The sequence below is a fragment of the Capronia epimyces genome (genome assembly GCF_000585565.1).
Source record: "Capronia epimyces CBS 606.96 chromosome Unknown aczIQ-supercont1.1, whole genome shotgun sequence".
NCBI classification, from domain to species: domain Eukaryota; kingdom Fungi; phylum Ascomycota; class Eurotiomycetes; order Chaetothyriales; family Herpotrichiellaceae; genus Capronia; species Capronia epimyces.
The window spans coordinates 2,270,252-2,296,122 of record NW_006912904.1 but is presented as its reverse complement, the minus strand read 5'-3'; the positions used below and the strand labels follow the sequence as shown (position 1 = coordinate 2,296,122).

Genomic DNA, 25,871 nt, shown 5'->3' with positions numbered 1-25,871 from the left:
TTCGGCACCAACCTGGGCATTCCCAGCCTTGTTCTTTAACCAGAAGACTGGTATAGGCATCCCTATATAGTCTGCTGAGGCTCCCCATACTATACCCCTTTGATAGGTAGGTAGCGAACAGGAACATGGAACATGGAACATTTCCCTTTGACAGGTTCGACACTGCATGGTATTTATTTATCTAGTGACAGTCATATCGTATCCTACGCTGACACTGACGCTGGCGCTGACGCTGATCTATCATATTCTATCGTATCCTACCCTAGGGTTAGGGGTAGGGGTAGGGGTAGGGTTAACCATCCTAGGGTTAGGGTTAGGGCTGTCCTACTCTGCGCTGACGCTTCCGCTTCCACTTGCCAATCTTCGAATCTGTCTCACCACCTCAGCCACGTCCTCCTTCCGCGTCGGCATGTGATGACTAGTGTCGACTTGGACGACAGTGGCCATCTGCGGCCGGTAATGGTTCCGCACTAGCTGGCGGGCGCGGCCGAGACAGAAGTCGCGATTGCCGTGGATATGGAGGGTGGGAATATCGATGAGAGCTGTAGGTAAGTTTGTGCCTTTTGAGGTAGGTATGACTGTTGAGGGTGAGAGCGAGTGTGAGGGTGTTGCTGAGGTAGGTATGCTTGTGCCTGTGTCTGTTGAAGGTGAGAGCGAGTGTGTTGTTGTGTCCGTGCCTGGTGGTGTTGAGGCAACCAAGTTTGTACCTGTTATTGCTGATGACACTGTCTTGACCTGCGCCTGCGCCTGCGACTGAGCCCGCAATTGAGCCCGCATGTTCATCCACACCGACGCCTCGCGCGGGAAGAAGCAGCAGCTGATCACGGCGAACTTGAACTTGAACGGTAGGGGTGGGAGTGAGAGTTGGCGTTGGTGTTGGTTCTCTTGGTGGTGTTGTTGCTGCTCCTGTTCTCGTTCTCGTTGTTGGTGTTCTTGTTGTTGGTGCTCTTGTTGTTGGTGCTCTTGTTGTTGGTGCTCTTCTTGTTGGTGCTCTTCTTGTTGGTGCTCTTGTTGTTGGTGCTCTTCTTGTTGGTGCTCTTCTTGTTGGTACTGTTCTTGTTGTTGCTGTTGAGGTTGAGGTTGATGTTGGTGTTGCTCCTGTTGCTGCTGTTTCTGCTGTTGCAGTTGCAGTTGCAGTTCTTGTTCTTGTTCTTGTTGTTGCTGTTGCTCCTGTTGCAGCCACAGCATCAAGATCAGCGCAAGCCCTCCCTCAGAGAAGCCGATGCCGCCGACGATATCGAGGTCGAGGTCGAGGTCATCACCACCACCATTCACACCACCATTCACACCACCATTCACATCACCATTCACACCATTCGAATTCTTACCACCCACCTCACCATTCATATCTTTACCACCAACACCATTCAAACCCTTATCATCTCCCACCCGATCATGATTCTGATCATGATTATGATCTAAATTTCCATCACCATTTCTCTTTCTCATCCTCCCCTTCTTCCACTTCTCTAACCCCCTCCGCACCGCAGCGTTGATCTCTCGAATACTATCGTCAATGCTCACGTCGTGACCGCCAAACCAGCCATGATACGGCTCTTGTCCAGCGAACATGGGTAACACCCCAGGTCCGGGCCCACACTGGCGCGGGCCTTCGAGGAAGATGAACTCGAAGGTATCGCCGAGCTGGTAGCAGATTCTCGCCATCTGTACGTGGAAGATGGATCCTTTGGCGCCAGTGCCGTGGAAGCAGAGAAGTGCTTTTTTCTTTGGACCGGCTGGAGCAGGAGATGGAGATGGAGTTGGAGTTGAAGTAGGCGCAGGAGCTGGAGTAGGAGATGAAGCAGGAGCTGGAGTTTCTAGGGGTGTCATGATGGACATTGGTGTCTGGTTTGGTTTCTGCTTTGGTTTGGTTTCTGCTCTGATTTGGTGCCTGGTTCGGTGTCTGATCTAGTCTTTGAGATCTGATCTCTGATTCTGATTATGACCGGTCGAACTAAAGCGCTGCTGCTTCTTCTTCTTCTTCTGCTTCTGATTCTGATTCTGCTTTTGCTTTTGCCTTTGCTTTTGGCTCTGCTTTTGCTTCTGGTTCTGCTCCTGCTTTTACTTCCACTTCTTCGCATGTGATATCATATGATGCCGTACCTAAGTGTTTGACAGTATACCTTGAGTCCTAGACACCAAGCAGTTACTTAGGATCAGGATCAGGATCAGGACCAGGATTAGAGTCAGGATCGGACTTAGTCTTGGATCTTACTCGGAATCTTGTGTTCGGCGCAGTGAAATTCAATCCACCACTTCGCTCCTTGATCATGAACCTAGATCCTCGATCCCCTATCGCCTACTCCAACTCCGTTCGTCACTCACACTCATTGCCATAATGATGAATCTCAATTCGGTTGGGTTGGGTTGGTGGGTGCATAATTGTCCGAAAAACACCTAAAAACACCGAAAGATAATATGACACGATGGGTGCCGGGTCGGACATGTATGCATGCCATGCCTTGCCTTGTCTGGATTGGATGGACTTAGTAGTACTTAGTGCAGGATGCAGACCTTGCCTGGATGGACTTAGTAGTACTTACTTAGTTCTTAGTGTAGGATGCTGCAGATGCAGGTGCAGATACAGGCCCAACACTAATACTAACATAACCCCATATCCATAGCTTCCTTTACTTTTTTTCTTCATTCGTCCGAGGAGTAAGTATACTATAGTAGGGTGGTGTGGTATTTCAGCATTTTCCTTTCCTTCATCCGAGGAGTATGGTATACTATACTCCGTAGAATTGTGTGGTAGTGTGGTATGTATAGTGTGTATACAATAGAATAGTATAGTATGTATAGATGGTGTGAATGCAAGATAGCTACTGTGCTATATCCGTACTGATCTTGGTGTATGGCTGTATCCGTATCTTGGTCTATTGCTGCACGTACTGATCTTGGTGTATTGGTGTATTCGTACTGATCTTCGTCTATTGGTCTATTGCTGTATAGTATACATACTGATACTGTTATCATAAAACCCCCTAACCTGACTCTGGATGGCCCTCACCCTAACCTAACCTGACTTTAACCTACCCTAACCCTAGCCCGATCCTACGTATAGTCCACCCCTAGTCTAACCCATCGCCCTCCCTCCTCAACATGTCCGGCTTCTTCAGGTCTCAGTGCTGAAGATAAAGACAGACGAACTTGAATTACTATTACTTGACCGATTTGACCACTTGATCGACTTGACTGATTGACCGACTTGAACGACTTGAACGACTTGACTGACTGGACTGGCTTGACTGGCTTGACTGGCCGACTGACTCCCAAACAAGCCAAAATGGGATCAAATGATAACACCAAAATTGAACCAAATGGAAACGCCACAACAGGATCAAATAGTAGCGAGACCACCCCCAACCTCGCCTTCATACCACCCCCCTTTCAACATGCAATCGTCGCCGAGGCAGGAGACCGCATCATCATCCGCGACGACGTCCCCCTCCCCGTCCTCGACATCCATGAATTCCTGGTGCGGACTGATGCCTGGGCCATCAACCCCAGCGACACCAAGATGCGCGGCGACTTCGTCACGCCCGGCGCCATGCTCGGCTGTGACTACGCCGGCACGGTTGTTGCTCGCGGGCCAGGCGTCACCGACTCGGTGATCAAGATTGGTGACCGGGTCTGTGGCGCCCAGTACGAAATGAACGCGAAGAGACCGTACCGCGCCGCCTTTGGCGAGTTCAACATTCCCACCGGACCGTTCTGGCTCAAGTTGCCGGATGAGGTCAGCACCGAGGGCGGCGCCACGTTGAGCGCGGGCCTCGGTACCGCTGGGCTGGCTTTGCGGCTTCTTGGTTTCGAATTGCCATTTGACTTTGAGCTTGACCTTGACTCTGATCTAGGTCTAGGTCAGGATCAGAGTCAAGGTCAAGGTCCAGACGGCCAGACATTAGACACCGATCGAGACGGTCACGGTCACACCCCTACCTCTGTGCAGAAGAAGCAAATACAAAAGCAGAAGCCGGCCTACGTTCTCGTCTACGGCGGCGGGACTGCCACCGCGACCATTGCCATCCAGCTACTCAAACTGTGAGTATAAGTCTGAGGACAACCAGAACAAGAACAAGACTAGTGCCCTTCCATTTCTATTCCTCTTCCTCCTGAACTCCTGAAGTCATATCGGACATCAACATCAACATCAACATTGAAATTGATTAAAATGTCGGCATAACAATATCACCAAAGCTGAGGTCGATGCCGAGACCCAGACGAAGACCGACAACGTGATGAGACTGAGACTGAGACTGATCCTGACTGAGGCTGACTGGAAGCTTGTCAATAGTATCGACATGATCCCCATCACCGCCTGCTCACCTGTCCATGCGGAACGGCTGAAATCCTACGGGGCCGAGACGACGTTTGACTACCATGAGCCAGATTGTGCGAATCAGATAGTAAGTGGATTACTTGAGCCAGTATCAGTATCAGTACCACCAGCACAAGCATGAGCATGGATAGTATCAGTATCAGTATCAGCATCAGCACCAGCATCGGTATCATCAGAATGAGCATCACCATCACTATCACCAGCATCAGAGCAATGATACTATAATACTACAACACCGATACTGATACTGATACTGATACCGCGATATAACACCATGATAGCTAACTCCCCCCAGAAAACCTACACGAAAAACAACCTCCGCTACGCTCTCGACTGCATCACCACTATCGAATCTACCACGTTCTGCTTCAAAGCCCTCGGCCGCGCCGGCGGCAAATACGTCTCACTAGACCCGTTCACCGCCAGCGCCGCCACCCGCGCCACCGTCAAGACCGACTGGGTGCTGGGCCCGTCTCTCTTCGGCGAGGGCTGCGTGTGGCCCGACCCGTATGCGCGGCCGCCGAGTCCTGAGCTGCTGGTCTACGGGACGAGGCTGTGGGCGTGGGCTCAGCGGTTGTTGGATGGGGGTAGGCTGGCTCATCATCCGGTGAGGGTGCTGGAGGCCGAGGCCGAGGCCGGCGGTGGTGGTGGCTTGGATAAGGTGCTGGTGGGGATGGAAATGGTGGCCAAGCGTGAACTTAGGGGGGAGAAATGTGTGGTGAAATTGAAGAGAACTTAGTTACAGTACTCCGTACAACGACCTATAGTACAATAACAATGATAATGACAATAACAAACACAAATAACTCCTGTTAAAGGTTGAAAGGTTCCATGTTCGCTTTCAAAGGGTCGCAGGGAGATTGCAGGCTATATACATTAGTATAGTATGCCTATACTAGCCTTCTGGTTGAAGAACAAGGCTGGGAATGCGCCTAAGTTTGACAGGTTACCACCCAGTACATGAATGGATGAATCACACGGATGAATACGGAGTACATCACCTTGAACTGCTGCGCAGCGTAATAGGTTCTAGGATCCTCGCAAACTAGAATAGAGTAGAGACAGCTGGCTGACAGCTTCCTTGTTCTCTAAGGCCTACGTCCTGGCTATGTCGAGCTAGATGGGAGGTGTCGTTGAGCTTGAGACCAAATGCCTTATCTGTTGACTTTCATCTCCATCTCCATCTCCACCTTACCTTGTTTCGCTCAAAGTTCGAAGCTGATCGACGCTTGCACCCGATCTCAAACTAAGCCTCGCCTCCACACCATCTGGCTTCACCCCCAGAGCCTCCCTGAGCGTCCATTCCTTCGTCGGGTCTACCAGTTGAATCTGCGCAAATGTGACTGTCAGTCCGATGCAGTTCAAGTCCAAGTTCCTCGTGCGCGCGAAGACCGACAAAGAAACACTCACTTCAAACTTGGAATACAGTGTCGCCACAACTTTGTACAACTCACACCGCGCAATATTCTTCCCCAAGCAGGCCCGGTCACCCGCTCCCCAGGTCATGTCGGCCTTGTTCATCCTGCGTAGCCGCTCCGCATACGCTTCTGGGGTCTCCGTAGAACCTATAAGCCAGCGCTCTGGCCGGAACTCCTGCGCGTCCGTGCCGTAGATGTCTTGATTGAATTGAGTCGCCCAGCCCAACATGGCCACGGTCGTGCCAGTTGGTACTCGGCGACCATCCGGGAGGATGAATGCACGATCGGCTGGGACGGCACGACGGGAGAGCGCGGCACCGAGGGAAAGGCAGCGGAGGGTTTCGTGCATGACAGCGTCCAGATAGGGCATTTTCTGTACCTCGACCCAGAGTGGTGGCATCTGGAGGCCGGAGGATGCCAGTTCGTCTTGCAGTGTGGCAGCGACGGAGGGATGCTTGCCGAGAAAGTAGACTACGGCGGTGATGGTGGCAGCGATCGTCTCACCACCCGCGAAAAGGGGGGTCGTGGCGTAGCCGTGGAGGACCAGCTCATCGACCGTCTGGGGAAACTTTTCTTTCGTTTCCAGAAGCTGATCAAGAAGATCCTCACGGTCATAAGTTTTGGTGACTGTTTCTCCCATGGCCCTCCTGCTTTGGATGAGCTCGCGTGCTCGCCGTGGGAAGGAACCAATCCGTTTGAGCACGACCGTAGTCAACGGGGTCCTCTTGAGAAGTTCGAACATCCAAGGCATGCAGACGGCCTGCATTTCCGCCATGTCAGCGAACGGTCGCCTCTGCATATCTTGTTGTACAACCGAAACCGAACCTAACCTACCATGGCTCGGAATTTTTGAGCTTCATGCATGCCCCGGAACATACCCTCTCGATCAGCTTCACCTCGAACGAGTCCAAAGTCGACCGAGGCGGTGATCTTCATGATGGTATCGTACGCAACTATAGAGGAATGTTAGTGATCAATCACAAATCGAGTACAGTATGTGCTTCTGCCCACAAAAGTGCGCCCATGGGTAGACGGGTAACGCCTTGCCTGGGCCGGTGAATTCTTGATCGAGCTGGTGGACAAACTGAAGGATACATTCGTCGATGAAGCGTTCCGACTTGGTCACGTTGGACATGGAATAGATGGCGGCAATCGGCCGTTTAATGGTCGCATGATCTTGGGGACTCTCCATGGCCAAGATATTTGGATAAACAACGCCGTTAACCTCGTGTCGCAACGGCTTAAAGTGATGGCTCTAAGAGGAGATTCGATAGCCTACACTTAGCAATGATTCGTGCGATAAGTTGCCGGTGCCCGTCCAGGCCAGGCCAGGCATTGTGAAATCTGCATGGCAATTTGATCATGTACCTACTTTGGGAAGTGGTGACCTGTTGCTATACACCAGTTCAATCATGGCTGGGTCGGAGAAAATGAGGGTGCGTGGACCAATTAGGACCACAGGGCCGTACTCCTTGTGCAGGCGCCCGATGGCCAGACGAGTTCGCTCGTGGTATGTGTCGAGCACTTGAAATAGATCTGATGGCGTGTTAGAGCTGATAAAAGACAAGAAAATATCAGCAGGAGCAGGTGGTGATGGTGGCTAACCTGTATACCGCCGCCACCATGGTCCCGGAAAGCGCCATAGTCCTGTCCGCAAGGGTGTTGCAAGAAACCAGATGAGGCCTACCACGGCACAAGCTAGAAACAAGGGGGTAAGCATCTTCAACTTAAATGCGAGAATGATGCGCTGAAGGTCAAGGCCATTGTCATTGTTGATTACAGTATGTTGCTGATTGATCTTATACCTTACCGGTGAACTTGTACTGCAAACCCCGAAATCGCCGAACTGGTCCAGGGCCATCACTGACTGCAGTAGCCTGACATGGTGTCCACTGACTGTCCAGAAGTTGGACCATCCCTAAACACTGACTGTCTGATACTATACTTTCGGCCATGTTCAATATCGCCGGAGTGCTGGAGAGGTCTTGGCCTGGCACTCCTGTCGTCTAAATGATCACGCTTCTGTCTTGTATACCACTGGATGACCTAGGTAGTCTTCAATATGCCTCTCCAACTGACTGTGATCATCATCGGGGCGGGCATCGGTGGCCTGGCTGCTGCAGTAGCACTTCGTCAAGCTGGCCACAAAGTCACCGTGCTGGAAAAGTACAGCAACAAGCGCGAGGTCGGCTTCGCGGTAACGGTATCCCCCAATGCAAATAGGGTGCTACGAAGCCTGGGTGTCGACTTCCAGAGGGCTCGTATGGTGTACTGCACCGAAGAGGTAATCATCCAGGCGGCACCAGCGGCACCAGCACAGCAGCCATTTCAAGTGCTATGGCAGTCATCGTTGGCCAATCTCGAGAAGGAGTACGGGGCGCCGTGGATGACGGTACACCGCGTGGACCTGCACAATTGTCTCCGAGAGCTGGCCACCAGCAAAGAGGGCGCAGGTGTGCCGGTGGAGATTGTAGAGGGAGTTTCGGTCATGCAGTTTGACCCGGCGGGCTCGATTACACGGCAGAATGGAGAGGTGTCAAGGGCAGATTTCATCGTGGCGGCGGACGGCGTGAAGTCGAAAGCCCACCAGGTCATTGTGGAAGATGGAGAAGAGAGACCTGCGAAGCGGAGCGGAATCAGCAATGTGCGGGTGTGCGTGCCAACTCAGGCACTGCTGGAGGACCAGGAATTACGGGAGTACTTGGAGCTGGCCCCCAATGGAACCTCTGTGACATTTGGGACACGACGAGATCGCATGATTCTGCGATATCCATGTCGGGAGTAAGTCACATCACTATCACTCGCAGCGTATACGTATGCGTATGCGTACGCGTACAGGAGCCTCCTAACATGGCGCTCTTGACAGCAACCTCGAGCAAAACTTTGGCTTCTACGCCGCCGACAACGCCAACGAGCTTGCCGCCAACGAGCAGAAATGGAAAACGCAGACGTGCAAACAAATCGCCCTCGACCGCATCCAGAGCCTGCACCCTTCTCTCCTCAAACTGCTCGACTGCTGCAATGAAGACGACATGTACCTCTGGAAAGTGATGGACCGTGACCCTCTGCCTACCTACCACAAGGACCACCTGATCGTGCTCGGCGACGCTGCGCACCCCATGCTGCCGACCCTGGGCAACGGTGCGGGCATGGCGATCGAGGATGCAGGAGCCTTAGGGGTGGTCATGGAGGGAGTCAAGGACGTGGGCGAGGTGACGGGACGGTTACAGGTGTGGGATCGCCTTCGTAGACCGAGGGCGAGTGCAGTGCAGCTGTTGAGTCGTACGATCGGAGTCGAGTATGAGCTCAGTGGGGAGACGCGGAAGATGGTCAGAGATTATCTGGCGGAGGAGGAACTGCCGGACTTTGGGCGAGCGTGTGTGAATCGGCTGTTGTTTAATTACGATTGCCTAGGGGAGACGAGGAGGGTGGTGTCGGTGTAGGGCAGTATAGGTCGGTGTAGGTACAGTAGGTATAGGTAGGTGTAGGTAGGTGTAGTTGTCGGTGTTGGTGTTAGTGTAGGTGTTGATGTAGGTGTACAGTAGGTGCAGGACAGGCGCAGCATAGCCGGAGCTAGAACAGCAGAGCAGGCATTCAGCGTTCGGCGATTGTGCCACTACTCGTACAGTACTCCGTACAGCGTAGCATTTGATATTTGTGATTTGCATGTGTAGCGTGAGTGCCTGCCCAAGTCTCCAGCCCGCGGGCCCAGACGCAGGCCAGACGCAGACCAGACGCAGACCAGACGCAGACGCAGATGCAACCCTCATATCACCATCACTATCACAATCACACTCCACCATCCACCCCAAACTACAACTATTCCTCCAGTCCCTGTTGGTTGCAGTGGTGTTTGGTGTTTGAGTGACGCCACCCCCTTGCATCATTTGCCATTTCAACGTTGGAAACGAGTAATTTGAGCTGTACGGGTACCCTGCTCCATACTCCATACACATACCTGGCACCTACCCGGTAGCTGTTGATCATAGTACTGACAAGGGAACTGACCAGGAACCGACCAGGACTTGGAACGACCTAGGAACCCACCAAACCCGAGCACCGAGAACCTAGAGTGTGGCCATGGTGACACCGCCTCATGCTCGGTACTTCGTACCTCCAGCATCCAGCATCCATCACTTCTCACATCTGCCCATGTTTGGAGGCTTATCATCGTGGAAAGACTGCTGATACTGTTGGTTCATTATGGCAGAAGGTACCGGCATTTTCTCCTGGTCACCTGCAGGGGTTGAGTATCTGACATGGACAGATTCTCTCTCGAACCGCCCATCCGACCATGCCTCGTCTCTGAACAATCAGATTCACCCCCTCCGAGACAAAGAAGCCACTGAGGAAGCAGAAGCAGACCCGGAAGCAGAAGCAGACCCGGAAGCAGAAGCAGACCCGGAAGCAGAAGCAGAAGCAGAAATGCAGTCACAGACGACCCCCGCAACCGCGCCTTCGTACCCAGGCGCTCTCAAACAAGCCATCCTGGTCATTGCCTTGACACTCGCCATGTTCATTGTTGCCCTCGATGTGGTACGAAGTACTCCGTACTCCGTAGACACCTCTTCTCTTGCGGTTAGTAGCAGGCTAACAAACATTCTCCATAGAGCATCATCGCCACCGCCATTCCTACCATCACCAAGGATTTTCACAGTGTCGACCAGGTCGGATGGTATGGCTCCGCCTTCCTCATGTGCCTGGCCATGTTTCAAGGTGTCTGGAGTAAGGCATACAAATACTTTCCTTTAAAGATTGTCTTCCTTTCCTGCATCTTTACTTTCGAGATTGGGAGTCTCTTGGTCGCTCTCGCTCCCAAGAGTGTCGCCATCGTCGCTGGTCGGGCCGTCCAGGGTCTCGGTGGCGCAGGTCTCACCTCAGGATGCTATATCATCACCGCATTCATCGTGCAGCCCTCCCACTCATCCATGGTGATGGGACTGTTTGGCGCCATTTGGGCTTGTGTGTCTGTCTTGGGCCCGGTGCTGGGTGGAGTCTTCACCCAAGATCTTACCTGGAGATGGTGCTTCTGGATCAACTTGCCTATTGGCGGCGTCGCCTTTCTCGTCATCCTTTTTCTCTTCAGTACACCGCCCCAATCTCGATCTGGGAATGCTCCACCATGGAGACAGTATCATCGCGAGTTTGATGCTTTGGGAGTACTGTTGGGGCTCGGGTTCTGGATTTGCTTGCTGCTCGTGCTGCAGGAGGGTGGTGTAAAGCGCGCCTGGAGCTCAAGCTTCTCCATTGGTCTGCTCGTTGGTTTCTGGCTGCTTGTCATCGCCTTCATTGTCGCCGAGTGGATACAGGGTGACACTGCCTTGGTTCCAAAGCGACTCTTGAAGAACCGTACCATTGCAGCATGTACCCTGTACAGCCTCGTGTAAGTCAAGAAGAGAAGCTTGGGATTGTGTACAGTATGTTGAGACTGACTATTTGTGTCCAAGCTCCAACGCCGGTGGGGTCTCCCGAACATACACCCTTCCCATTTACTTTCAAGCGGTCCAAGGGGTCTCGCCATCGAACAGCGGCGTCCGCACCATTCCCAGTGTGCTGTCATTTTGTATGGAAAGTCGAACCCTATTTCAAAGCAATTGTACTAACGTCGGCCACCCAACAAAGCCTTGGCAGCTTTCTGCGGTTCCATCATGCTGGGAAAGGTTGGATACTATCAGCCTTTCCTTTGGCTAGGTGGCACTTTAATCACGATTGGATCTGGTCTATACTATACTTTGCATCCAAGTTCGTCGGCCGGACATTGGATTGGATACCAAATCATTGCAGGTGTTGGGCAGGGCATGGTCATTCAGCTTCCACCCATGGTTGCTCAGAGGGTCTCAACCCGACAAGATTTATCTGTCACTGTAGGCATGGTCATGTGTAAGTTTTCTCTTGGTTGCTTCTGACGCGGTCGACTCCTGAGGATATGAAAGCTAATTCGGAGGTCTATCACGACAGTTGCCCAATTTGTTGGCGGAGGTTTCGGTGTGTCGACTGGTCAGGCCATCCTCAACAATCGCCTCATCGACACGCTCCCCGTTGGTAACAGTAACTCTGTGGTCACTCCGGCGCACGTGCTGGCTGCAGGGGCCACTGGACTACGACAAGCCTTCCCAAACCCTCAAGACCTTGCGGCCGTTGTTGCCTCATACATGATCGGTCTTAGAGACGCATGGATTTTCACTACTGCCGTGAGTGGCGTTGCATTTATCAGTGCCTTTGCGGGAGAGTGGAGGTCCATCAATGAGCCTAAGTCCGACCCGAACTCAGATCCAAGGCCAAGGTCTCGGAGCAAATTGCCATCTGGATCTGCGACTGAGGAGGTCAAGCATGATGTGATTGATCAGTCTTAAGCTATAATATGATTCGTGTTTGATCTGATGTTGGAGGTTTCGTGAATATGTGTACGGGAGTTTATTAGAAAAGCACCCAAGGCATACCTGAGGATTAGTCATGGCTCAGGTCAAATGCCAGGACAGGATCAGAGCAGGGTCGGAGCAAGATCGGAATATGGATGAGGATGGGGATGCTTAGGTCTAGAAACGGAGTTCAACTAAATCTAGAGGAGGTCAAGACTGTTGCTGAGTATTCTGCTAGAATCTCAGTATAATCATCCATATACTACTATTTACCACCAACCTACCGACCTCACCGACCTCATATCGGATACATCATATACATCGTACGGTCCTCTTAGAGACAAAAATAACCCAAGGGCATACACAAACACATAGCATATACCACATACACAAACCACATATCACATATCACATACCACATACCACATACTACATACGATTCCTGGAAAAATGGTTTCCAATCTGCACATATATGATACAGTAGATTATAGTACAGGATCTTACATGACTGCAGGTGGTCCACCATTCATTCGTCCGGTACCTACCTACATAAAGCACTTCACATCGTAACGGTAACGGTAACAATCACTGTCATAGTCACGGTAACGGTAGCAAGGACCCACCAAATCCCATCCCACTGTCAAACTCAGGCATTCCCAGCCTTGCTCTTTTAACCAGAAGGCTAGTATAGGCATACTATACACTATATAGCATGCGCTCCCCCTACGACCCTTTGATAGAGAACATGGAACATTCCAACCTTTGACACCATCGAATCCCATCCCAACTCATCTCATCTATCTTTTCACAACTTCACCCCTTCACAGCATCACAGCATCACAGCATCACAGCCTCACAACTTCACAGCTCACAGCTTCACAACAGATTCACAGATTCACAGATTCACAGATTCACAGCTTCACAGCTTCAACTGCACAGCTTCAACTTCACCCCCCCACACTAACCCCTCCAAACCCAAAACGTCCGGCCCACAAGCAGCAACCTCATTAAAGTAGAACAAATGATCGCCCAGATCGCCCCCAGGCTGGCCCTCATTGCCCTGAACGTCGACTACGCCCTCACTAGTCTGCACGTCATCGACGGTCACGACCACACCCGTCGCAGAGGTGATCCAGTACTCGGGCGAGACGTGGGCATAGCCTAAGCCGTAGCCGGGCAATTTGGGCACAAGGTCGTTGGCGTGGGTGATGCGGAAGTTGGCGTCTTGCGCGGTGATGAATGTCGCTAGGGCGATGTTGCCGACCATTGGAGAGCCGTAGGTATACTATATACATGGATGGACGGCAGGGTTAGATTCTGAATGGGAGTTGTTTTGGGATGGAACAAGCTAAGGACAAGGTGAAGGGGGCGGTAAAACAAGAACAAGCCAAGGAAGGGACGGTAGACCAGCCAGAGATAGGGGGACGGTAGTTGGCATAGGACAAGCAAAGGACAAGGGGCCGGTAGAACAAGCCAGGGAAGGGGGTGGTAGACAAACCAGAGATCGGAGGACGGTGATTGGAATGGGACAAGCTAAGGACAAGGTGAAGGGGACAATAGTTGGAATGGGGCAAGCCAGAGAAAGAAGACCGTAGAACAAGCCAGGGTCAAGGGTACGGTAGTTGGATCGAAAAAGGCCAAGGACATGGGGACGGTAGAACAAACCAAGGTCAAGAGGACGGCTGTTGGCATAGGAATAATTAGAGGACAAGGAAAGGGGGCGGTAGTTGGCATAGAAGCAGCCAGAGATAAGGACGGTAGACAAACCAGAGATCGGGGGACGGTACTTGGAATAGGACAAGCCAGGGCTAAGGGGACAGTAGTTGGGATGGAACAAGCCAGGGAAGGGGACGGTAGTTGCAATAGAACAAGCCAGAGATCGGAGGCGGTAGACAAGCCAAGGACAACGTAAAGGGACAGTAATTGGCATAGAACAAGCAGAGATCACCAACCAGCGAAACCCCATATCCTCCATTCCGCAAATCAGCAGCCGCCAACGTCGCCAACGCAGCGCCCAAACTATGTCCGGTCGACACGACCCCGTAGGAAGGATAAGTGGTGCGAGCTGTCTCGACCGCCCCCTGAACCAACGACTTAACACTGGTCCAGGAGTCCAGGAACCCAGTATGGACCTCGCAGCCGGTGCAGATGGTCGAGGGGGACAGCGGGAATTCGGCGTCGGCGACGAAGTTCTGTAGAGACTGGCTGCCGCGGAAGGAGATGATGATTTGTTGGGTTGTGTGGTCGAGGGCGACGAAGCCTGTTGCGTCTCCAGAGCCGATACTGGGGATTGATATTAGCATTAGCATCAGCAAGACATCAGATCCGCAATCTTGTAGGGTTAGGGTTGGGTGGATTGACATTTGTTGCGGGATTGGGATTAGGGTAGATTGACATCAGGATTCTTGTAGGGTTGGGATTAGGGTCAGGGTGGATTAACATCAGGATTCTCGTGGGTTCAGGGTTAGGGTAGATTAACATCAGATCAGCATCAGCATCTCTTGTAGGGTTAGGGTCAGGGTGGATTAACATCAGCAGTCTTGTAGGATTAAGGGTAGGGTAGATTGACATCAGTATTGTTGTGGGATTAGGATCAGGGTATACTGAAATCAGCATTCTTGTAGGATTAGGGTCAGGGTAGATTGAAACCAGCATTCTTGTACGGTTAGGGTTGGGTAGATTGAAACCAGCATTTCTTGTAGGATTAAGGGTAGGGTAGATTGACATCAGTATTGTTGTAGGATTAGGGTCAGGGTGGACTCAAATCAGACCATCATTCTTGTAGGGTTGGGATTAGGGTGAGGGTAGATTAACATCAGATCAGCATCCATGTAACAAGTTGCCGTCATCCAGGGGTTCAAAGCAAAGCACGGCACAGGACAGGACAGGACAGAACCTCGAAAGAACAAAACCAAGAACCAAAACCAAGAACAAGAATAAGAACAAACCAAACCCACGGCCGTACTTTTGGAATTCAATAACCGACTCCGCTCCGTCCGCTTGGACCTGCGGACAATTCCCAGCGACACAAGTGATAGCAGTGCCGTTGGAGCTGGGCACGTTGTTGTCTGCACAGTAGGCGGCCGCCGAGTACTGCTCGTACAGGGAGAAAGTATCGAGCAGATCCTGCGATATGGCTATAGGTTGATGATCATGATTGTTGATTAGTTTTCGTTGTACTCGTACAGCTGAGAAGAGAGAAGAAAGGGGGTCAGGAAAAAAAGGGGCGGGAGACTACCTACCTCTTTTATTCAATCGTATTGGGAAGGCCGGGAGACCACCTCGTTTATCCAGTCGTAATGGGATGACGTGGGCGAGATCACGTCTTTCATTCAATTGTAATGGGACAGCGTGGGCGAGGGTGGTGCAGAGCAGAATATAGGCGAGAATGTTGATACCGGAGATCATTTTGAGAGAGCGTGTCCAGGATATGGCGAGAATGAACGTGACCTGGATATGGGTAGTATAAATCAAGATAAGAGGTCAAAGATATGAGCAGTCAACATTCGAGGTCGGCCGTCTACGACTAAACGCTCCGCATGTCAACAGAACAGAAAACTCAAACTGTGTGGAAATGGGCAATTCATGATTCATATGATATCCATCCTTCGTGACAACTCGATCAGCTCCACGCATGTTGATTGCCATTGATATGATAGAGGGTGTTCCCTGCAAGAGAGAGTAGCTCCGCCGAAGCTTACGCGCGGTCTGGAGGCTTTGCTGCAGGAAGTAGGTATCATTGTCGTGTTTGAGCGGTCCCGTAATGTTAGAATTGGAATGCCGTCTCATCACCCAGGCTGAGGATTAGACTTCCAATGCGGTAAATGAGCCGGTAAGGTGGCTTGTGACGGACGCTGCTGCCTCGGCCAACAGAAGTGATGATGCGTCCATCTGAGCAGATGATCACTGCCGACTTGTCGGTCGGTGTCGAAGCTCCTCGACCGGTTGGACGGTGGGAGGCGCGAAATAAGATTGACATGTGGAAAGCCGGCTGGCCAATCAGACCATCCGACGACGTTGGTTCAAGCAACAGAAGCCTTTCCTGACGAGGCATAGCCCCAAACCGGCCTTGGCAGTGTTTCCCGTTCCAGTTCCAGGTCATCAGACAATGCACCATGGACCGAAGTTCATGTTCATCCTGTCTCATCTGTGTCTCGTGCGCCATCCTCAGGAGCCCAGAGCCCTGCAAGCCGCCCGTAGCGCTGGTAGCTTCCATGTGCCTATACCCCGTCCGACGTGGCCCGAAACCATAGGAGCCGAGGAGCCCTTCATGGCACGCGGCACCGGCATCGGCCAGTTGGTACAACCCCGCAATCTACCCCGGGGTTCAACCCTCTTTGGGGTTTTACTTTCGACGACGGAGGCATGGCGGTGTGCTTGTGCTCCGCATTGACTTGCATACGTGGTATTGCAGGTCAGTGAAATATACTCATGTTTGTGATGCGAGACTGATGTGATTGCACCTCATCCCGGGCCAAATGCTCGTGGTGAACGAGAAGACCAAACGCCCGCAAGCATATACCCTGGGTCGTGCTGGTGGTATTTACTGGTTGTGTTCCTGTTGCTGGCTTGGAGTCGACGCTGCTGTTCTTCGGGGGCTCTTCAGTTCGCTTCTCCTCTTCGGCGGTCTTTTCAATTCGCTTCTCCTCTTCTAAGCAGAGGTAGCCACTCCCGGGTGAGGTAGGATCTGCAACACCCTTAGTAGCTCAGCCTCGGCCAAAGCAATACTGTTAGGCGCTACTTCGCCAGACTGATGGTGCTCCTTGAGCCCCTCATAAGCTAAGTGTCCTTGCACGTCAACACACCAACACACTCGCCCACTAATGGCGCGACCATTGGCCAGCACGATGCGGATGGGCACATGATTTGCGAACTGTCGCTTCCGCTATGTCAAGTGATGGGAGCAGTATCTCGTGTCCACCTCCAATATTCGTTGCTCGTCCTAAGCCTGGATATATGCACTCTCGGCCAGGTTGGTGGATTAGGATATTGGACAAGAGGCCTCGTGGTGGTTGCGAGCATCCGCGCCCAGACGCGATAGAGGCAGCTTTGGGTCTTGCAGGGGTCAGGCCGTGCGACGGCGACGACGGCGACGACGACGATGGCTGGCGGAGTGCGCTGTTAGGAACTAGCTCTAGTTTCATTCGGCTTCCAACTGTCTGTGATGCGCAGTGCATCTTCAAAACACCCCCTCAGTTGGTTTCGAGGCGTCTTGTGATGTTGGCTGATCGTGTTGTTATCCATCCCCTCACCTCTGTCCTTGCACTGAGCGTCAGACGATCCATGATACGGGAATAACGACACGCTCTCCGCCGCGCCCAATTCTGTCCGTAGATTTGTCGCCCATGGCTTGGATGGGACGATATCACTGGGTTATGCCTTCATTCTCCGGTCTATCGGGGTCTATTTGGTGTCTTGGATATATGAGCACCGCGTCGTATTTTGATATCTGTCAGGATTTCGGGCTCGGCCATGTAGATTGATGAGGACAATAAAACGCGACCTCTCATATTCGAGATTTTCTTCCCTCCACCACGTAGTCGCGTTGCTGTGGATGTGGCGGCAGAATGGGAGATGTTTTCCGGAGACACTGGTGATATCTTCTCCGCAGATCGTCTATACTTCAAGATCCAGGCTCTGATCCTGGCAAATTTCTTCTTCTTCTTCTTCTTGGCTTTACGCTCTGTACACTTTTCTTTCTGCCGTGCCAGCATCGTACTTCCCTCCATCATTGTGGCATTGGCGGTCTCCTGCTTGTGCGGTAGACAAGTTGTGGGCAGACAGCTCTGTGGCGATGGTGGCTCATGCTGCCCATGTCTCCTTCTACTATTGTCGTCTGCAAATTCTTTTGAAGAAATTTCAGAAGAGGCGATAGAGTCGAGTTTCTGAATATCGTTGGCATTTTCCACACTATCAGTGTGTTCAGGTTGGCTACCCCAAATGCCGGCCTTTCTGACTTGTCGTCTCCATTCTTTAGAATAAATTGGGCAACCGGAGGGTCGGTCCGCCCAGCGCAAGCCATGCCCATCGACCGCACCTTGCTTTCCATCCGAAGTTTGTGGCACAGCTAGCTTTTCTTGATCTTGATCATGATCAAGGAGGCATCCAAACTCGGACTCATTGTCTTGAGCTACTGCCACCAAACACTGAGTCGGCTGGCTAGAACTCGTGTCAGGAGTGGTTCTGGTCATACCAAGAGATTCGAGGGGTGTGTTTGCAGATAGAACGTTGACCTCCTGCTTCGAATCGAGATTTGATGCTCCGGACCCCAAGTCAAAGTCAAAATCTGCGAGCGCTGAGGGCGAGAGATCTTTCGTTGCCTCATTGTCAGAACATGAAACCTGGCGAGGTCGCCGAACGTGGTTGGTATCCGAATTCATATCGCCCACGACATATGTACCGCGCGGCCACACGTCCTGGATACCATGATAGAGTTTATCGAGGAGGAGGACAAAGAAGGACCCGACAATCAAGACAGCGAGGTACAACGGCCCAACTATTGTGACCAGTAGGATGAAACAGAGCTGGAAAGGCAAGTCAGGAAGCAGGATGGACGAGGTGTTGCTCGAAAGGGATTGTGTGGCACCCGATGAGCTCGTCGTTCCTTGAGTTGAGGACATAGTGTAGGCGCACAGTCATCTTGCTGTCTGCTTTGGGCCCAATGTACATTGACATGTACGGTAGATAGTTCATTAAGTAGTCCTGACCTTTGAGTGACAATCTTCGTTTACGATCGGTGATATGCAACAGTTGCGCAATGTCCGGGCGGCTCTATGTTGTCGCCTCAGCATAACTTTACCAGGCTGAATCGTCAACTTTCGCCCATACCATCTCCGGGCACAATCAGAGTCGATCGGAGTGGTGACTACACGCTGATTGTCTTGAAAACATTGAGGCCGCTCCCACCCGTCACCATCACTGTACCGGGCATCTGCGGGTGCCAGTGTAGTTCCTTCCCATCCTCGACGTGATGAATGAACAGCAACTGCGGAGGTACCTTTTCAGCTCCTTCGCCCAGTCCCAGGCCGGCCTCCTTGCCATATTCTTCGTCATCCAACTCAACAGCAAGATCCCACAGAGTCAAGGTGTTGTCCGCACAAGCCACAGCAACCACACTGTCATCTGTCGGATGCCACTCAATCGAAGTAATCGGTTTCTTGTGGAAGTTGAAGTCGGCAACCGGACTAGGCTTGAGGAGTGAGCCTGGAGCCGCTCCAGGTTGGGGTTTCCATTGGCGCAAGTCCCACACTGCCCATTGGCCGTCGTCCGCGCCGGTGGCAAGTAGATGGAACGTCTGCCGGGACCAAGACATGACGTTGACATCGGTATTGCTGATCTTCACATCCACTGCGGGTTTGCGACTCTTACTCCGGATATCCCATACTTTCACCGTACCGTCAGAGCTGGCTGAAGCAAAGACAAACTTCTCGTTCGGTGACCACTGTAGTTCCTCGACCGCATCCGTGTGCCCGACAAAGGGTCTACTGTCTGTTACCCAGCCACCTCCCTCAGTCCGTTGGGTGCTGAAGATCTGGCCAGCATTATCGCCAGACAGAAGTCGCCCATTTGGATGAGAAGAAGAAGGCGCCCAATCCAGCGCATAGCCTTCCGTTTTGTGCATTCGCAACGTGCTGAGTGGCTTCGCCGCGTTAGGAGGCATTGTGTAGCCGGGAGTTGAGAGAGAATGGAGGTAAGGAGAGACATCGTGGATGAGAATTTGACCATTTTCGAGGGACGTGGCGGTCAATGTCTGGGGTATTTGAGTCGGATCAGACGAGGCAGAGGCGGGTTGAAAGGCCCGTATCCTGTTCGTCGTGCTGGGAAGGGAGATGGACTTCGACTCAAGCACCGGCTCCGAAGAACCTTCATCGTCATCGTCGTCGCTGTCACTTTCGGAGTCTGTTTGGTTCCCACGATCCATCTTTGACAGACTGCTCAGCCGCAAAATGTACAATTCATTCTCTTTGGCTCTTCCTGACTCGGCCTGCGTACCCGAGACAGCGTATAATGTCCGAGGATACCGCTTGCGTTCATCACCCAGATTGTCCCGTACAACATCGAAGGACAAACAAGGCCATGTTGTCGACATGACGTGGAGCATTTCATAGGTAGAGGGATCGGGAGTTAACGACATGCCCGGCTGCAGTATTGATCGGCCGGGAATGAATGTCTGTTCTTTCGTATCCACATCCATGGCGTCTTGTGTCTGCTCAGCTTCTCTTTCAGCATCTGGTCTCCCATCAACGCCAGCCTCCATAATCTCATCTTCAGACTCGTATTCATCTTCGAATTCATCCTCGAAGTCCAGTGTTACTTCTCCATTCGCACCCGAGTCAGGTCGCTGTCCCGCTTTCAAGGACTCGGGGCCTTCATGGGGTTCAGCTGTTCTTTTCGACATGGTGGTGTTTCACGAAGATGGGACGGGCGTCTGGTCAGGCCTCAGGATGGATTCTCGAATCTAAGAGTTTTTGACCGTGTCATTTCCTCTCCGCACTTTGGTCGAAATATTTTTCCTGGCACCACTGATAAGAGCTGCTTATGTAACTATCATCACGTGATCTCTGCTCCATCTGCTCCAAATCGCTCCCTTCGCATGCAGTGTCAATCAACACATCGACCTCCGGTATATTGTATATTACTGGATTGAAACATGCTGAACGGAACTCATGCTCGCCTAATATTATCGCCAAACGATGGTGGGAAGCATGATGCCATACTGTAGGTGGCACTGGTGGTACTAATGGTTAATGCGGGGTTTGATACTGGGAGGCTTCGCAACCAATTTCGGGTAGCTGTCATTGACTATCAGCAAGAAAGCGATCCTTTGGAAGATATCTAGTGTAAAACGATAGCCGTTCCATTGCCGCGCTCCGAGCAGGCTGATAGATGAAAGTCAGGATCGAGTAATTTGATTCGTTTGCCATATTTGTCGCGGTTGTCTCTCTCGTCCGCCAATCGTGTTCCTAGATTATTTCCCCAAGGCCGCAGATTAGCCTCGGTTCGTTGCTGTCAGTGCTGTGAGGTATTCAGTATTGGACACAGTCTGCAGGCCAGTCTCGTCCTTTCGCTGACCCCAGAATTGTTCAAAAGCAGATGGAACATCGCTTCAGACTGTTCCATTGAAGTGAACGAACTCCTCATTAGAAGGAAACCAAACACAGAGTCAAAGCACCCTCTCCGATTCGCAACCTCCGGCGCGCAGTCACCGAACCTCTGCCGCTCTTCGCAACCATGACAGCAGCTCCCAAACGACGCCTAGCCGCTCTTTCGAAACAGCTGGTGGAGGGCATCCCGTCGGAGGGTACGTTTGAGGATATCCCACGCATCAGACATGTCGCAGATTCGTCGACGGGTCCCCGGGTGAAGGGAAAAGTGGTAATCGTGACTGGTACGTTTACAAATATGCGAAATCTCAGATATGACATTGTCTAAACACTAAGGTGGCTCTGCTTTCTAGGCTGCAACTCGCCCCTCGGCATTGGCCGTGCCGCTGCACACCAATACGCCCAGAATGGTGCAAAGGCTGTGTTTATCTGCGACTGGGCAGACCAGTACTTGGAAACGCACAAGCGAGAGATAACAAGCCTCTACCCTGGATGTAAAGTCCATTGCGTCAAGGTCGATGTCGGGGATGAAGAGCAGGTAAAAGCATTGGTGGACGATGCGATCGCAAAATACGGCCGACTGGATATTATGTTCGCCAATGCCGGGGTGATCGGTGTGCCCAATACATTCGAGCATATCACAGCCGATAAGTTCATGGCTACGATGCGCGTGAATGCGCTGGGCGTATTCCTGTGTGCCAAATACGCCGCTATTGCCATGCAGAAGACGAGTGAAGAGAAGCCATATTCCGGAGGCAGCATTATTGGGACAGCGTCTGTAGCTGGGTTACGGTCTAACGCCGGTGGTACCGATTACTCGGCTAGTAAGGCTGCAGTGGTCTCCCTGGCGCAGACCTTGTCTTATCAATTGGCCGGTACGGGCGTGAGAGTCAACGCTCTATGCCCTGGTGTCATAGAGACAGGGATGACCAAGCCCATGTATGATCAGGCTCGCACTCGTGGAACAGAGAGAAAGATTGGGCAACTGAACCCTCTCCAAAGAGGCGCCGTCGCTGATGAAGTTGCCAGAGCCGCTCTCTTCTTGGGAAGCGACGAGGCGAGTTATGTCAACGGCCAAGCCTGGGCTGTGTGTGGTGGTCTCAGTGCCGGGCATCCCTTTGTGCCTGGAAAGCTAGCATGAAAAATGAGGATTTAACCCTTCCACTTCAACCTGCAAGATCTTTCTGGAGCACTTCCAAGACCTTGTTCTCGTCGATGTCGGGCAACAGGCTGTTCTCTTCGTCCTCGACTTTGTCTTTTGGAGCATATGCTGGCAAGTCCAAAATGACCTCGGATCCATACAATTCGTCATATTTTTGTTCGGTGATGTAAGGTTCGGGCAGGTTTCCAGGAGCTTCTTCTCTGACGTAGAAGGTTGGAAATTCGAGTATGGTTTTGTCACGAAGCACTTCCGTAAGAGTGGATGTATGAGAGACCGGTATCAGACATTGCAGTTTCGACATAGTGTGAGGTTTGAGCAGGTAAAAATGCAGGTTTCGTAGTAGTTGTGAGGCATCTGTCAGCTGTGCTGGTGTTTCAGATATAGCGTCAGGCTCAATCACCCCGGACTGGGGTGGTGACTGTGTCTCGTCAGCGGGACCAGTGTCGGAAGTTTCGGCCTTCCTTTCTGAACTGCCAGGCCCCTCGATCGCTTCTGTAGAAACAGAAGTCTGCTGGACGTCAGGTTGGGTCACTGGCCGAATTGTGCTTTGAGCATCGCTCCGCTTGCGCTTCTTGCGAAGTGCATTTTTGCCAAAGATGTTCACGAAGGCCTCTCCGACCGTTCTCGACTCAGTGACGTTTTGGAACCTCTTCCTCCCATCAAAGCATAGCCATTCAGTTGTCCACATGATACATTTGTATTGGCGGGCCCAGTGCGACTTGTTCTCTTTGTTTCGAGATAGTCCATGTGGAGCTCTGATCAGTCGAATTCCCCTCTCCTGAACCTCGGTCTCGAATTTTCGCTTGGGTTCATTCCCGCCTCGTATGGTGCCACTAGGGGCTAATTTTATGTTTTTCTCCAAGACGAGGTCATCGGCGCGTTGTAGTGATCGTTCGACAGAAGTGAGGAAGTTGAAGTCTTGATCCACCGAGGCCGGTGTTGCCAGGTCGGCGCGCTTGCGATATGCGGCAGGGTTCCGAATGCCAGAACATTGGGCCCAGGTTTTATGACGCTTGACGCAAGGCAGAGAGCATGTGTGTATTCCGCATCGTGGACAGGTGTATTTGATCGGATTCGCGTGACTTGGAAAGCAGAATGTCAATATCGGTCCACACGCAAAGGCTCCATAATGCACTCACCAGATAGCACAAAGATCAGTCAGCAAGGGGGTGCTATCGCTTTCCTGCATCGCGATCCAGTGTCTGATAGACGATGGTGTCGTGTGTCTTGCGCGTCTCGAAAAACCGCAGTCTGGCTACTAACCATTGCAAGTTTCCGCGACTACGCAAGCTTTTCTTTATCGCTATCAGCCCCGACTAGAACTAGCAATACTAGTGGTGCGGAGAAAAGTCTAAGGGAGGAGGGGCATCTGCCCGCCTGCGCATGGTTCGCAGCCTGCGCCCTCACACCTGCGCATACAGCCGCAGAGGGGCGCATGGCTGCAGCGATGGACCAGAGCAGGCCTTCAGCTCGCCACTTTTTGCATGAATCCTCCAGCTTGCACCTCACAGGGGCACCTCGCACCTCGAACCTTAGTGACGGTCTCACTACGAGCAGCGAGGCGTTTCTTTGCGCGATTCAGGGGGGGGTTTTCGCCACCAGATCGAACTCTACTATCTGCAAACCCATCGAGGATGAGATCTGTCCCGTGTGGGTGGAGTACAGTAGAAGCAAGCCCCGGGATCTCCTCAAGGTCAAGTTCTTTCCCGAAGGCGTGTGGAGAGGATGTCTCTGGTCAGAACAGGGAAACAGAAATCACGCATGAGGACGCGCACGCGATGAAGCTTTAGCGGTGAAACCATCGAATAAAGCGATACGATCGAGCTCGATCAAGGAAATGCCAATCGCGCGCTCTACCCTCTCAGCTCCAGCGCAAAGGACTTCCCGCACATGCAGATTTTACGTACAGACATATGCAGGTTAAAACCCTCTTGAAGCGAGAACTCGATGAGACGAAGTCTGGCAGGGATTGATGAGATGGTAGCATCATCGAGTCATCAGCCCTCATCCAATCGAGAGGTTGGAGATGCCGTCCGATACTTGAAGTCGCAATTGCACATGTCGTGATGGGAGGAGGAGCTTGGGGACCACAAACCGACCTGTCATATCCAAGATGTTCATATCTAAGATGTCACTCTCACCGAGACAACCTATCGAACACTCTCTTCTGCCGATGGAGACGACACTCTGGGACATTCTACTTTGGATCTGGCCACAAGACAGGACGCCGACGCCGTTTTCATGGACATGTCAAAATCACTAGTCGTGAACAAACTCTCGAAAGGTTCTCAATGCGTGTACGTCAAAATGTCAATTGCCTCGAACCCTGCAAGTGTCCTTCCCAGCAGAGGAATGGTCGCACCTAGGTGGCACCGAAGAGGCAACATGGGCTGGCCAGACACAGGGAGGTGCAAAATCTGCCCCTGAACTACTGGAGGCCGACCTGCAGAAGGCCAGAGGCCAGTGAACAGTGATGGGTAGTGGCCCGGACCATAGCCTTCGGTGGTGGTCCAAGTGCAAGGCCCCTCCCTGGCTAAGGAGGTCCCGAGCTGTCAAACAAAGAATTAAGTGGACTCACCATGCTGGTGGCCGCCAAATTTGAGGCCGGGCAAGGGGGCCAACCGAGCCCACGGGCAGGCACTAGAGATCAGCTGGCTGTTAGATGCCGAAACATGTTGGGGTGCCTGTCTGTGAGGCGTGATGGCGCACTGTCTAGACTCAACACGGCTTGCTTGTGCTTGAGAACTCCGTAGCTTTGCATATGAGTTGCATACTTTTTCTATTTGAGGGCGGCAGAGTACGGAAACGGAAGTGTAGTATAAATGACCCTAGATGCTATGTACGTATTAAGCGAAGTGTCCAAGAGCGCCTCCTGGCTGCTGTGCCGTCTCGCAAATCCCAAGCCCAGAAGATCCGTAGAGAACGGATAGACCGGTGGTATATGATACCCTCACTGTCCCTCATCATCGACAGCGTACTCCGTACTCCGTACCCTCCACCGACCACTTCCCAAGTTGACATAGCTGGTTGATCCACCTGATTGCTTCTTTGTTGGCCTTCCACAAACCGGCTCGCCTCATCTGGCAAGACGCAGGCGCTGGTGGCATAATCCCTGCCGGCCTCAGTTGTTTAGCTCCCTCCACAGGCCCTCCAGTGCCCTTGGCCTGACACGCCCGGCGTGAACTTGGTACGCATCCATCCGCTCGCTTGCAGTATCAGCGGCCTCCTGAATCTTTGACCTTGCTGGAGCATCACATTAATCTCCTCAGTTCCTCCGGCAGCTCTTCTAGTGCTATTCCACCTCCTCTCCAGCATCGTTCGTTTTGCTTCCTCCTCCCTCCTGCAGTTCGTAGGCGACAGCCCCCAACTGCATCGCATTGCAATACGTCTTGTTGCCGCAAAAGAAAAGCCGAGATACTTGACACGCGGGTATCGCGACTTCCCCGACGACTGCACAGGCCTCTTGAGTCCTGTGGAGAGGGGTTGACA

The 25,871-nt window shown here is 52.2% G+C and overlaps 10 protein-coding genes across 10 annotated transcripts; 4 read left to right on the top strand and 6 right to left on the bottom strand.

Annotated features, from left to right (window-relative positions):
* Positions 1 to 324: 324 nt before the first annotated feature.
* On the bottom strand, positions 325 to 1,830 carry A1O3_00846 (uncharacterized protein; the record flags this gene model as incomplete). The annotated part of the gene is made up of 1 exon (XM_007730996.1): positions 325 to 1,830. One exon carries the CDS (start codon positions 1,828 to 1,830, stop codon positions 325 to 327), a length of 1,506 nt encoding a protein of 501 aa, XP_007729186.1.
* Positions 1,831 to 3,286: 1,456 nt separating this feature from the next.
* Positions 3,287 to 5,078, top strand: A1O3_00845 (uncharacterized protein; the record flags this gene model as incomplete). Its single annotated transcript, XM_007730995.1, has 3 exons — positions 3,287 to 4,041; positions 4,295 to 4,406; positions 4,635 to 5,078. The coding sequence occupies 3 exons, from the start codon at positions 3,287 to 3,289 to the stop codon at positions 5,076 to 5,078; spliced, it is 1,311 nt and encodes a 436-aa protein (XP_007729185.1).
* A 452-nt stretch (positions 5,079 to 5,530) lies between these two features.
* A1O3_00844 (uncharacterized protein) lies at positions 5,531 to 6,949 on the bottom strand (the record flags this gene model as incomplete). Its single annotated transcript, XM_007730994.1, has 3 exons — positions 5,531 to 6,517; positions 6,592 to 6,710; positions 6,769 to 6,949. 3 exons carry the CDS (start codon positions 6,947 to 6,949, stop codon positions 5,531 to 5,533), a joined length of 1,287 nt encoding a protein of 428 aa, XP_007729184.1.
* An 870-nt stretch (positions 6,950 to 7,819) lies between these two features.
* Positions 7,820 to 9,200, top strand: A1O3_00843 (uncharacterized protein; the record flags this gene model as incomplete). Its single annotated transcript, XM_007730993.1, has 2 exons — positions 7,820 to 8,538; positions 8,624 to 9,200. The coding sequence occupies 2 exons, from the start codon at positions 7,820 to 7,822 to the stop codon at positions 9,198 to 9,200; spliced, it is 1,296 nt and encodes a 431-aa protein (XP_007729183.1).
* A 760-nt stretch (positions 9,201 to 9,960) lies between these two features.
* A1O3_00842 (uncharacterized protein) lies at positions 9,961 to 12,110 on the top strand (the record flags this gene model as incomplete). The annotated part of the gene is made up of 5 exons (XM_007730992.1): positions 9,961 to 10,293; positions 10,368 to 11,140; positions 11,205 to 11,320; positions 11,380 to 11,637; positions 11,716 to 12,110. The coding sequence occupies 5 exons, from the start codon at positions 9,961 to 9,963 to the stop codon at positions 12,108 to 12,110; spliced, it is 1,875 nt and encodes a 624-aa protein (XP_007729182.1).
* A 925-nt stretch (positions 12,111 to 13,035) lies between these two features.
* On the bottom strand, positions 13,036 to 15,524 carry A1O3_00841 (uncharacterized protein; the record flags this gene model as incomplete). Its single annotated transcript, XM_007730991.1, has 4 exons — positions 13,036 to 13,401; positions 14,069 to 14,399; positions 15,082 to 15,253; positions 15,359 to 15,524. The coding sequence occupies 4 exons, from the start codon at positions 15,522 to 15,524 to the stop codon at positions 13,036 to 13,038; spliced, it is 1,035 nt and encodes a 344-aa protein (XP_007729181.1).
* A 1,985-nt stretch (positions 15,525 to 17,509) lies between these two features.
* Positions 17,510 to 18,736, bottom strand: A1O3_00840 (uncharacterized protein; the record flags this gene model as incomplete). The annotated part of the gene is made up of 1 exon (XM_007730990.1): positions 17,510 to 18,736. One exon carries the CDS (start codon positions 18,734 to 18,736, stop codon positions 17,510 to 17,512), a length of 1,227 nt encoding a protein of 408 aa, XP_007729180.1.
* A 245-nt stretch (positions 18,737 to 18,981) lies between these two features.
* On the bottom strand, positions 18,982 to 20,514 carry A1O3_00839 (uncharacterized protein; the record flags this gene model as incomplete). Its single annotated transcript, XM_007730989.1, has 1 exon — positions 18,982 to 20,514. The coding sequence occupies one exon, from the start codon at positions 20,512 to 20,514 to the stop codon at positions 18,982 to 18,984; it is 1,533 nt and encodes a 510-aa protein (XP_007729179.1).
* Positions 20,515 to 21,347: 833 nt separating this feature from the next.
* On the top strand, positions 21,348 to 22,361 carry A1O3_00838 (3-oxoacyl-[acyl-carrier protein] reductase; the record flags this gene model as incomplete). Its single annotated transcript, XM_007730988.1, has 2 exons — positions 21,348 to 21,504; positions 21,574 to 22,361. The coding sequence occupies 2 exons, from the start codon at positions 21,348 to 21,350 to the stop codon at positions 22,359 to 22,361; spliced, it is 945 nt and encodes a 314-aa protein (XP_007729178.1).
* Positions 22,362 to 22,386: 25 nt separating this feature from the next.
* A1O3_00837 (uncharacterized protein) lies at positions 22,387 to 23,571 on the bottom strand (the record flags this gene model as incomplete). Its single annotated transcript, XM_007730987.1, has 2 exons — positions 22,387 to 23,464; positions 23,522 to 23,571. 2 exons carry the CDS (start codon positions 23,569 to 23,571, stop codon positions 22,387 to 22,389), a joined length of 1,128 nt encoding a protein of 375 aa, XP_007729177.1.
* Positions 23,572 to 25,871: the final 2,300 nt, after the last annotated feature.